This window comes from Salmo salar, chromosome ssa22 (assembly GCF_905237065.1).
Source record: "Salmo salar chromosome ssa22, Ssal_v3.1, whole genome shotgun sequence".
NCBI classification, from domain to species: Eukaryota; Metazoa; Chordata; class Actinopteri; order Salmoniformes; family Salmonidae; genus Salmo; species Salmo salar.
Window position 1 is genome coordinate 37,932,948 of NC_059463.1, and position 11,226 is coordinate 37,944,173.

At 43.1% G+C, this 11,226-nt stretch overlaps 1 protein-coding gene across 2 annotated transcripts; it reads right to left on the reverse strand.

The window, feature by feature from the left end:
• Positions 1–897: 897 nt before the first annotated feature.
• On the reverse strand, positions 898–10,836 carry LOC106583545 (serine/arginine-rich splicing factor 3-like). 2 transcript variants are annotated; one of them, XR_001323548.2, is made up of 7 exons: positions 10,589–10,836; positions 10,070–10,128; positions 9,690–9,900; positions 9,432–9,578; positions 7,811–8,928; positions 1,481–1,567; positions 898–1,330 (listed from the first exon to the last, which is right to left on the reverse strand). XR_001323548.2 is itself a non-coding variant. In XM_014167849.2 (7 exons), exons 1-7 carry the CDS (start codon positions 10,696–10,698, stop codon positions 1,303–1,305), a joined length of 681 nt encoding a protein of 226 aa, XP_014023324.1. In that variant the 5' UTR covers positions 10,699–10,836; the 3' UTR covers positions 898–1,302. The 2 variants fall into 2 exon arrangements, 1 of the variants encoding a protein (XP_014023324.1); XM_014167849.2 differs by having other exon boundaries at positions 7,811–7,849.
• Between the last annotated feature and the right edge of the window lie 390 nt (positions 10,837–11,226).

Sequence of the window (11,226 nt, forward strand, 5' to 3'; positions counted from 1 at the left end):
GGACGTGACCAAGAACCTGATGGCCACACTGACAGAGCTCCAGAGTTCCTCTGTGGAGATAGAACCTTCCAGAAGGACAACCAACTCTGCAGCATTCCACCAATCAGGCCTTTATGGTAGTGGCCAGACAGAAGCCACTCCTCAGTAAAAGGCACGACAGCCTGCTTGAAGTTTGCCAAAGGGCACTTAAAGGACTGACCATGAGAAACAAGATTATCTGGTCTGATGAATCCAAGATTGAACACGACGGCCTGAATGCTAAGCGTCAGGTCTAGAGGAAACCTGGCACCATCCCTATGGTGAAGCATGGGTGGCAGCATCATACTGTGTGGATGTTTTTCAGTGGCAGGGACTGGGAGACTAGTCAGGATCGAGGGAAAGATTAAAGCGGAAGGTACAGAGATCCTTGATGAAAACATGCTCCAGAGTGCTCAGGACAACAGACTGGGGTGAAGGTTCACCTTCCAACAGCACAACGACCCTAAGTAAATGATTTTATTTATTAATTTAACGTTCAATACATTTGCAAACATTTCTAAAAACCTGTTTTTGCTTTGTCATTTTGGGGTATTGTGTGTAGATTGAGAAAAGGGTACTTCGTTTTAGAATAAGGCTGTAAAGTAACAAAATGGAGAAAGTAAATGGGTCTAAATACATTTTTCAAATGCACTGTACTTGCAATGTGGGTAGAGCTCAACAAATCAGTCAATCAATTAAATATGGAGAAGTTAAAATGGGATGTACTCAAGCTGAGTTAGACAAATTTCCATTTGAAGAACAATTTAATGACAAAGCTTTTGAGTTACACTTTATCCGTTCCATCTCCCATCCAAGAACGTACAGTGTCACAATCAAAATTCTACATCATTCAATAATGCAAAGAGTTATGCCCAGTGAAACATGTTACCAAATGTTTAATTCAATCTCTTCAAACAGTTTAACAGAAACAAATAATGTAGTTATGTTATTCCCACATTGACAGATACTCCCTATATTAAGGCTGGACTGAATGTTCAAAACCAACCCCTGCCCCTATTGGACAATGTGTTAGGTGTAGTTGGACAGTAAGTCAGTCATCTGTATGCTTAAACAAGTGAAAATGAGACATTTTGGTACAATAAAGACAGTAAATTGAACTATACAGCTTTCCAAAAAAGTCGTTTCACAGATGGACAGACATGGCTGTCTCACCTAAACACAAATCTAAAAAGGTTAATCATTTAAAAATGAAATGCACTCATCCAGAACCTGATTCTATACAAGACATCCTCAGGTTTGGACTGAGTTCAGACTGTCAGACACTCACTTTCTCTCAGCGGTCCTGGAGCGGCTGAAAAAAAACAGAAAAAAAAAAACAGAAGTTGTCAGAAACAAGAATAACTTGCACAATGCATTACTACAATCCATAGGCCTAAAAAATACAAGTCTATATAGGAAGATGCCTGTCAATACAGACGCCAGCGAACACACGCACACTTACCTCCGAGACCTTGAGAAGGATCTTGAAGGTTTATGGTTCCTGTCTCTGGAGATAGACCTCTCTCTTCTTCGATCTCTTGACAGAGACCTAGAGAAGAACAAGTTAGTGTTTCCAATGTACTGACATGTATTCAGATATCCATCAGGATTATTACATTTGAAGAACGGTCACTTGAAACTAGACAGCCCCAATTAGTATTAATGTGAGAACCATGTGTACTAGGGGTGTAACGGTACACGTAGCGCGGAAGCTCTGTTCGGTCAACCCTGTGAACCTGAATACAGAAAATAAACACCGCATTGTAGGCCTATGCACCTCGAGTAAATAGCTATGGCTTACGATAACTAGACCCTATGGGGCTGCACAGCGGTATAAGGCACTGCATCGCAGTGCTTGAAGCGTCACTACAAACCTGGGTTTGATCCCAGGTCACAACCGTGAGTCCCATAGGGCAGCACACAATTGGCCCGCGTCGTCCGGGTTAGGGGAGGGTTTGGCATTACTTAGCTCATCGTGCTCTAGCGACTCCTTGTGGCAGGCCGGGCGCCTGTAGGCTGACTTCGGTCATCAGCTTAACTGTTTTCTGCGACACATTGGTGCAGCTGGCTTCCGGGTTAAGCAAGCATGTGTTAAGCACGGTTTGGCGGGTCATGTTTCGGAGAACACATGGCTCGACCGTCGCCTCTCCCGAGCCTGTTGGGGAATTGCAGCAATGAGACAATATCGTAATTGGATAAGGCCAGACGGATTACCAGGATGTGTACTGCGAGCATGCGCTGACCAACTGGCAAGTGTCTTCACTGATATTTTCAACCTCTCCCTGTCCGAGTCTGTAATACCAACATGTTTTAAGCAGACCACCATAGTCCCTGTGCCCAAGAACACTAAGGTAACCTGCCTAAATGACTACCGACCCGTAGCACTCACGTCTGTGGCTCACATCAACACCATTATCCCAGAAACCCTAGACCCACTCCAATTTGCACACCGCCCTAACAGATCCACAGATGAGTACAATAGAGATTGTATCCACACTGCCCTTTCCCACCTGGACAAAAGGAACACCTACAGTGAGGGGAGAAAGTATTTGATCCCCTGCTGATTTTGTACATTTGCCCACTGACAAAGAAATGATCAGTCCAAAATTTTAAATGGTAGGTTTATTTGAACAGTGAAGGACAGAATAACAAAAAATTCCAGAAAAACACATGTCAAAAATGTTATACATTGATTTGCATTTTAATGAGGGAAATAAGTATTTGACCCCCTCTCAATCAGAAAGATTTCTGGCTCCCAGGTTTCTTTTATACAGGTAACGAGCTGAGATTAGGAGCACACTCTTAAAGGGAGTGCTCCTAACCGCAGCTTGTTACCTGTAAAAAAGACACCTGTCCACAGAAGCAATCAATCAGATTCCAAACTCTCCATCATGGCCAAGACCAAAGAGCTCTCCAAGGATGTCAGGGACAAGATTGTAGACCTACACACGGCTGGAATGGGCTACAAGACCATCGCCAAGCAGCTTGGAGAGAAGGTGACAACAGTTGGTGCGATTATTCGCAAATGGAAGAAACGAAAGAACTGTCAATCTCCCTCGGCCTGGGGCTCCATGCAAGATCTCACCTCGTGGAGTTGCAATGATCATGAACGGTGAGGAATCAGCCCAGAACTACACGGGAGGATCTTGTCAATGATCTCAAGGCAGCTGGGACCATAGTCACCAAGAAAACAATTGGTAACACTACGCCGTGAAGGACTGAAATCCTGCAGCACCCGCAAGGTCCCCCTGCTCAAGAAAGCACATATACACGCCCGTCTGAAGTTTGCCAATGAACATCTGAATGACTCAGAGGACAACTGGGTGAAAGTGTTGTAGTCAGATGAGACAAATGGAGCTCTTTGGCATCAACTCAACGTGTTTGGAGGAGGAGGAATGCTGCCTATAACCCCAAGAACAACATTCCAACCGTCAAACATGGAGGTGGAAACATTATGCTTTGGCGGTGTTTTTCTGCTAAGGGGACAGGACAACTTCACCGCATCAAAGGGATGATGAACGGGGCCATGTACCGTCAAATCTTGGGTGAGAACCTCCTTCCCTCAGCCAGGGCATTGAAAATGGGTCGTGGATGGGTATTCCAGCATGACAATGACCCAAAACACACAACCAAGGCAACAAAGGAGTGGCTCAAGAAGAAGCACATTAAGGTCCTGGAGTGACCTAGCCAGTCTCCAGACCTTAATCCTATAGAAAGTCTGGAGGGAGCTGAAAGTTGGAGTTGCCAAATGTCAGCCTCGAAACCTTAATGACTTGGAGAAGATCTGCAAAGAGTGGGACAAAAATCCCTCCTGAGATGTGTGCAAACCTGGTGGGCAACTACAAGAAACGTCTGACCTCTGTGATTGCCAACAAGGGTTTTGCCACCAAGTACTAAGTCATGTTTTGCAGAGGGGTCAAATACTTATTTCCCTCATTAAAATGCAAATCAATTTATAACATTTTTGACATGCGTTTTTCTGGATTTTTTTGTTGTTATTCTGTCTCTCACTGTTCAAATAAACCTACCATTAAAATTATAGACTGATCATTTCTTTGTCCGTGGGCAAATGTACAAAATCAGCAGGGGATCAAATGCTTTTTTCCCCCTCACTGCATGTTAGAATGCTATTCATTGACTACAGCTCAGCGTTCAACACCACAGTGCCCTCAAAGCTCATCAATAAGCTAAGGACCTTGAGACTAAGCACCTCCCCCTGCAACTGGATCCTGGACTTCCTGACGGGCCTTCCCCCAGGTGGTAAGGGTAGGCAACAACACATCTGCCACGCTGATCCTCACCACAGGGGCTACTCAGGGGTGCGTGCTCAGTCCCCTCCTATACTCCCTGTTCACCCACAACTGCACAGCCAGGCACGACTCCAACACCATTAAGTTTCCGATGACAACAGCGGTAGGCCTGATTACCGACAACAACGAGACAGCCTATAGGGAGGTGGTCAGATACCTGGCCGTGTGGTGTCAGGACAACAAACTCTCCCTCAACGTGATCAAGACAAAAGGAGATGATTGTGGACTACAGAAAAAGGAGGACCGAGCACACACCCACTCAACAGGGCTGTAGTGGAGCAGGTTGAGTGTGTCAAGTTCCTTGGTATCCACATCACCAACAAACTAACATGGTCCATGCACACCAAGACAGTTGTGAAGAACCTATTCCCCTTCAGGAGACTGAAAATATTTGGCATGGGTCCTCAGATCCTCAAAAGGTTCTACAGCTGCACCATCGAGAGCATCCTGACTGGTTGCATCACTGCCTGGTATGACAACTGCTCGGCCTCCGACCGCAAGACACTACAGAGGGTAGTGCTGACGGCCCAGTACATCACTGGAGCCAAGCTCCCTGCCATCCAGGACCTCTATACCAGATGGTGTAAGAGGAAGGCCCTAAAAATTGTCAAAGACTCCAGCCACCCTAGTCAGACTGTTCTCTCGGCTACTGCACGGCAGGCGGTACCGGAGCGCCATGGCTAGGTCCAAGAGGCTTCTAAACAGCTTCTACCCCCAAGCCATAAGACTCCTGAACATCTAATCAAATAGCTACCCAGACTATTTGCATTCCCCCCCTTTTACACCACTGCTACTCTTTTCTATGCATAGTCACTAACTCTACATGTACACTACCGTTCAAAAGTTTGAGGTCACTTAAATGTCTTTATACATTTTTTTGTCCATTAAATTGTTTAACAATGTTCTATACTGTATTTCTAATGTTGTAAATGACTGACTATTTTGAGCCTGATATCGAACCCGTAAATGCTGATCCTCCAGATACTCAACTAGTCTAAAGGCCAGTTTTATTGCTTCTTTAAATCACAACAGTTTTCAGCTGTGCTAAAATAATTGCAAAAGCGTTTTCTAATGATCAATTAGCCTTTTTAAAATGATAAACTTGGATTAGCTAACATGTCATTGGAACACAGGAGTGATGGTTTCTGTTAATAGGCCTCTGTACGCCTATGTAGATATTCCACAAAATTTGCCATTTCCAGCAACAATAGTCATAACATTAACAATGTCTACACTGCATTTGTGATCAATTTGTCATTTTATTGGACAAAAATGTGCTTTTTCAATAACAAGGACAATTTGAAGTGACCCCAAACTTTTGAACGGTAGTGTACAAATTACATTGATTAACAGGTGCCCCCGCACTTTGACTCTGTACTGGTACCCCCTTTATAAAGTCTCGCCATTGTTATTTTACTGTTGCTCTTTAACGTCTTGTTACTTTTATTTCTAATTTGTACTTTTTAAACAGCATTGTTGGTTAGGGGCCTGTAAGTACAGTTGAAGTTGGAAGTTTACATGCACTTAGGTTGGAGACATTTAAAACTTGTTTATCAACCACGCCACAAATGTCTTGTTAACAAACTATAGTTTTGGCAAGTCGGTTAGGACATCTACTTTGTGCATGACAGAAGTCATTTTAACAACAATTGTTTACAGACAGATTATTTCACTATCACAATTCCAGAGGGTCAGAAGTTTACATACACTAAGTTGACTGCCTTTAAACAGCTTGGAAAATACCAGAAAATGATGTCAATTAGCCTATCAGAAGCTTCTAAAGCCATGACATCATTCGAGTCAATTGGAAGTGTACCTGTGGATGCATTTCAAGGCCTACCTTCACTCAGTGCCTCTTTGCTTGACATCACGGGAAAATCAAAAGAAATCAGCCAAGATCTCAGAAAAAAAATGGTAGACCTCCACAAGTCTGGCTCATCCTTGGGAGCAATTTCCAAACGCCTGAAGGTACCACGTTCTTCTGTACAAACAATAGTACACAACATCATGGGACCACACAGCCGTCATACCGCTCAGGAAGGAGACGCGTTCTGTCTCCTAGAGGTGAACGTACTTTGGTGCGAAAAATACAAATCAATCACAGAACAGCAAAGGACCTTGTGAAGATGCTGGAGGAAACGGGTACAAAAGTATCTATATCCACAGTAAAACAAGTCCTATATTGACATAACCTGAAAGGCCGCTCAGCAAGGAAGAAGCCACTGCTCCAAAACCGCCATAAAAAAGCCAGACTACAGTTTGCAACTGCACATGGGGACAAAGATCGTACTTTTTGGAGAAATGTCCTCTGGTCTGATGAAACAAAAATAGAACTGTTTGGCCATAATGACCGTTATGTTTGGAGGAAAAAGGAGGAGGCTTGCAAGCCGAAGAACACCATCCCAACCGTGAAGCACGGGGGTGGCAGCATCATGTTGTGGGGGTGCTTTGCTGCAGGAGGGACTGGTGCACTTCACAAAATAGATGGCATTATGAGACAGGAAAATGATGTGGATATATTGGAGCAACATCTGAAGACATCAGTCGGAAAGTTAAAGCTTGGTCGCAAATGGGTCTTCCAAATGGATAATCACCCCAAGCATACTTCCAAAGTTGTGGCAAAATGGCTTAAGGACAACAAAGCCAAGGTATTGGAGTGGCCATCACAAAGCCCTGACCTCAATCCAATAGAAAATTTGTCGGCTGGACTGAAAAAGCGTGTGCGAGCAAGGATGCCTTCAAACCTGACTCAGTTACACCAGCTCTGTCAGGAGGAATGGGCCAAAATTCACCCAACTTATTGTGGGAAGCTTGTGGAAGGCTACCTGAAACATTTGACCCAAATTAAACAATTTAAAGGCAATGCTGCCAAATACTAATTGAGTGTATGTAAACTTCTGACCAACTGGGAATGTGATGAAAAAAAAGCTGAAATAAATCATTCTCTACTGCTATTCTGACATTACACATTCTTAAAATGAAGTGGTGATCCTAACTGACCTAAGACAGGGAATTTTTACTAGGGTTAAATTTCAGGAATTGTGAAAAACTGAGTTTAAATGTATTTGGCTAAGGTGTATGTAAACTTCAACTAAGAATTTCATTGTAAGGTCTACCCCTGTTGTATTCGGTGCATGTGACAATTCTTTTTGATTTATTTTAGTGTTGAGTAATGGGTTGGTATTCCTAATTGTGCTTTGATCAGGCATTACAGGACTCATGATCATACATGTAAATAAGGAATAGCACCACTTTGTAGTTTATTAAATAAACATTTACTACAGAAACTGTTGGCATTTAATTTTCCCGCTGTACCGAAACAGAACCGTGACCCCATGGGTTTGGTGTACCGTTACACCCCTAATCTGTACTAGACCGATCTACTATTGGGTACAGATATTCATATTTGTTAGGAAGACTATAGTTAGTTACCAGAACACTGATTAAGTTGGAGGCTGGGGTAAAAAGGCATTTAGGCTCACCTGCTGCGACTGCGGCTGAAGCTCCTCCTCCTAGGAGAGCTGGAGGTGGATGGAGCAGGAAAAACAGTTTATACAGTGCATAAAGGCATCAACTCCAATCAAATATGGCATTCCTTATCCCTGAAGAAACACCATTCCAATCATTTAACAATACCACACAGCCTTCCTCTTTCTGCAGACAGATCAGAATAGGACATCCTCTCTGCACCCCTGCTAGAGGACAGAATGCTTGGACAACCAACTGAGGTCAAAATGAGACCGCTTATAAAACCAAGTGAGAATGAATTAGAGAGAACATTTTTTAAGTACAGGTATGCAGACTTAAGCTACATACTGTACTGTTTTGTTGCATAGATGTACATAGGGCACACTACCAATATTGGACCTCATACAGTTCATGCTAACCAGGGCAGCTCCAAGACCACAGAACTTTTGAGTTTAAGGATAAAAGCTTTTCATTTGTGAAATATGGGAGGGAGATTCAAGATTCTTATTATTGTACTCACAAGTTGATGTTTGAAACTAAATTCAAACGACAATTTCCATGACCGCCAATTTCATACCATCAAGCAGCTGTAAAACCAAACCTGTGGTAAGCATGACACTACAAAAAGCAGGAGAAAAGGAACTTACTATTTTTTCAGGTTTGGACACAAGATAGAAATGACGCAAGGAAGCCAGACTGATGGCGAGGGAGGTAGAATTTGCAGAGAGGATTTGCCACAAGTTGCAAGTGTTGGAGATATGAAGTTGGTTGGCTGGAGGGGGTACAGTAGTTGTAGATTTTCCCTGTCTTTTTGGGGTTAGCCGAGGGCTGCTGTGCTGCTTGTAGGTAGTTGTGTTGATAATTGGGGAAAGGAGTTAAAATCGCTGATTGGTCGGAATTGTGAGGTGGGCTGCGACGATGCCGATTGGGTTAAGGTTGGAGGAGGCTGAGAGCTGCATGCTCAGGAACCAATAGGCTGGAACATGACTGGCCATGCCTGGGTCATGTGACACGACACCAGCCAAGCTGATTGGGTGGGGCACGGTGCTGGCGCTGGTCAGGGGTCACATGATGCTGTAAGAGGACTAGTTGACTGTCTGAGAGGGTGGTGAGAAGAGGGATGGTGATGACTCTGCAATGGGGTTTATTTTTATTAATATAGATAGAAAAAAATCAAACTGAGAAAAGTGAAACAAAACTAACATCCATATAGCAATCAAATGATCAAACAAGTGCCCCCTAATTGTTCCAATTATCTAAAATGTCATTTAAAAAAATGTATTGCCTAGATCTAAACAAATGATGCCTGAATTAAACCTTTCAAAATCACCTGAATTGTCACTGTTAAAAGGGGACCCAACCCTTGTGATGAGTAAATTAACATTTCCCAGCTCTGATTGTGTCCATAGTAAAAAAGGTTATAACGTATCACGGCACTAACCAACCTACAGTGCAGGATCGTGTGTCAGGTCCAAGCATTTAAATTGAAATTATAGTACATATGGAACAGTTGGAAGTGAGGGAGATGTGATGGAAGGGTGTGGGGTTGACTGGCAAGGTAGGTGATAAACACTTGTAGGACTACATGTTAAAAGTGGGTGAGAATAAGTGTAGATGAGAGGTGATGTATTATACCGGCGTCTGACAGGCGGGCTCCCACGGCGCCTGCTGCTGTAGTCTTCACGTCCAGGGCGACGGCTCCAGGAGGGAGGAGGGCCACGGCTCCTCGAGCGTTTCTCCCCATTGGACAATTCAACTCTCACTCTGCAGCCACACAGCGTCCTGTTCACATGGAGCAATTGCAGAATCACAAGTTAAACTGGAATATTCTTTCAATGTTTGTGTCATGAGCTATGACTCAAATAATCAAGTGAATTTCCCCTTGAGGCCTACCGTCCATCCAGTTCTCTCACAGCATCGGTTGCATCTCTGGGATCCTCAAACTCGACAAAGGCAAAACCTGGGGGGTTCCTGGCCACCCACACACTCCGCAGAGGGCCATAGTACCCAAACGCCCTCTCCAACTCAGTCTTGTTTCCACTGTTGCCCAAGTTCCCTACATACACCTTGCAATCCAGAGGACAATCTCTGAGATGAGCAGGTTCTGAGAGTTAAAGGTTAAAGAGGAAAATTAAATAATCTAGACGAGATCCAGTCATGCACAATTACATTCATTAATATATTATGAAATCCATATCGTGATTTGTGACAACGGTGTTAGTGCCAAGCAGTTCTTTTCAGGAGACCGGAAAAGACGATGCATAGCTAATTACCTCCCATCTCTCGACGGATCCTGGTTTCCTTTGAAGGGCTGACGAAATAATAAATACAACTGGAACAAAAGAGGGAGTCTTGATTAGTTAGCTAGGTACCGGACAAGATATAGTGCATAGCCAACGTTAGCTAATATTAACGTTAGGTTTCGACCTTGCTACTTTGCTAACTAAGTAGTTAACGAAACAATGAGATTAATTAAATGCAGCTTAATACGATTGATAGTTACACCTTTAAGTAAAAAGTGCATTGTTACATTCATTTATTAATTACAGACAGTTAGTAAAAAAAAAAAGATTATTAATTGTATCACTCTAGTTAGCCAATGACGTTCATTGTTAGTTTCCATTAGCTAGCAGCCACATTAGACGTGGAGGCGCATCGGAGTTAGCAAGCTAGCTAGCTGGCTTTTGTTGACGGTTCAATTTAACTGTTCGACTGAAGATAAACTATTTTACAGTGCATGTTGTTAAATCTTAAATTGTTTTCATTCCCAGTTCCATGAATCGAAATGTTACCAGTTATGTATTGGCCAAAGTCTCCGATTACAGCTCCGAAGAATCTTTGCTAGCAGCAGAAGAAGTCTTGGTAGCCAGCTTGTGGCAGAAATATTAGAGACAGGACTCATCCAGCATACTGTCGACCAATCGCGTTGACGTTGTCATGCTGCGTCACGCGGTTTCTAAACTAATCGTCACGCAATCCCTTCTCAATGTAAGGGAACGAGTCGAGAAACCTGCCCGTTTTCCTCAAAAGTACGGGCAGTCACGATTCCAAAGCTATATGATAGTACAGAGAACAAGTTAATTATCTCACATGTCGGAAAATATGTGTAATGTTGTACTTCTTGTTGACAAAATGTATACTAATGTTGGGTTTTCGAGCTAGCACCCAATTGACTCCCATTCACTACTTGAATGAGAGCTTTCTTTGCCTCATAGTCGCCCACAATGTACTATCAGTTCAAGGGCTTTATTGGCATGGGAAACACATGTTAACATTACCGAAGTAGGTAATAAACAAAAGTGAAATAAACAATAAAAATGAACAGTAAACATTACACTCACAGAAGTTCCAAAAGAATAAAGACATGTAAAATGTCATATTAAGTATATATATACACATAATATAGCCCATTGACGATGCTTGGGCAACG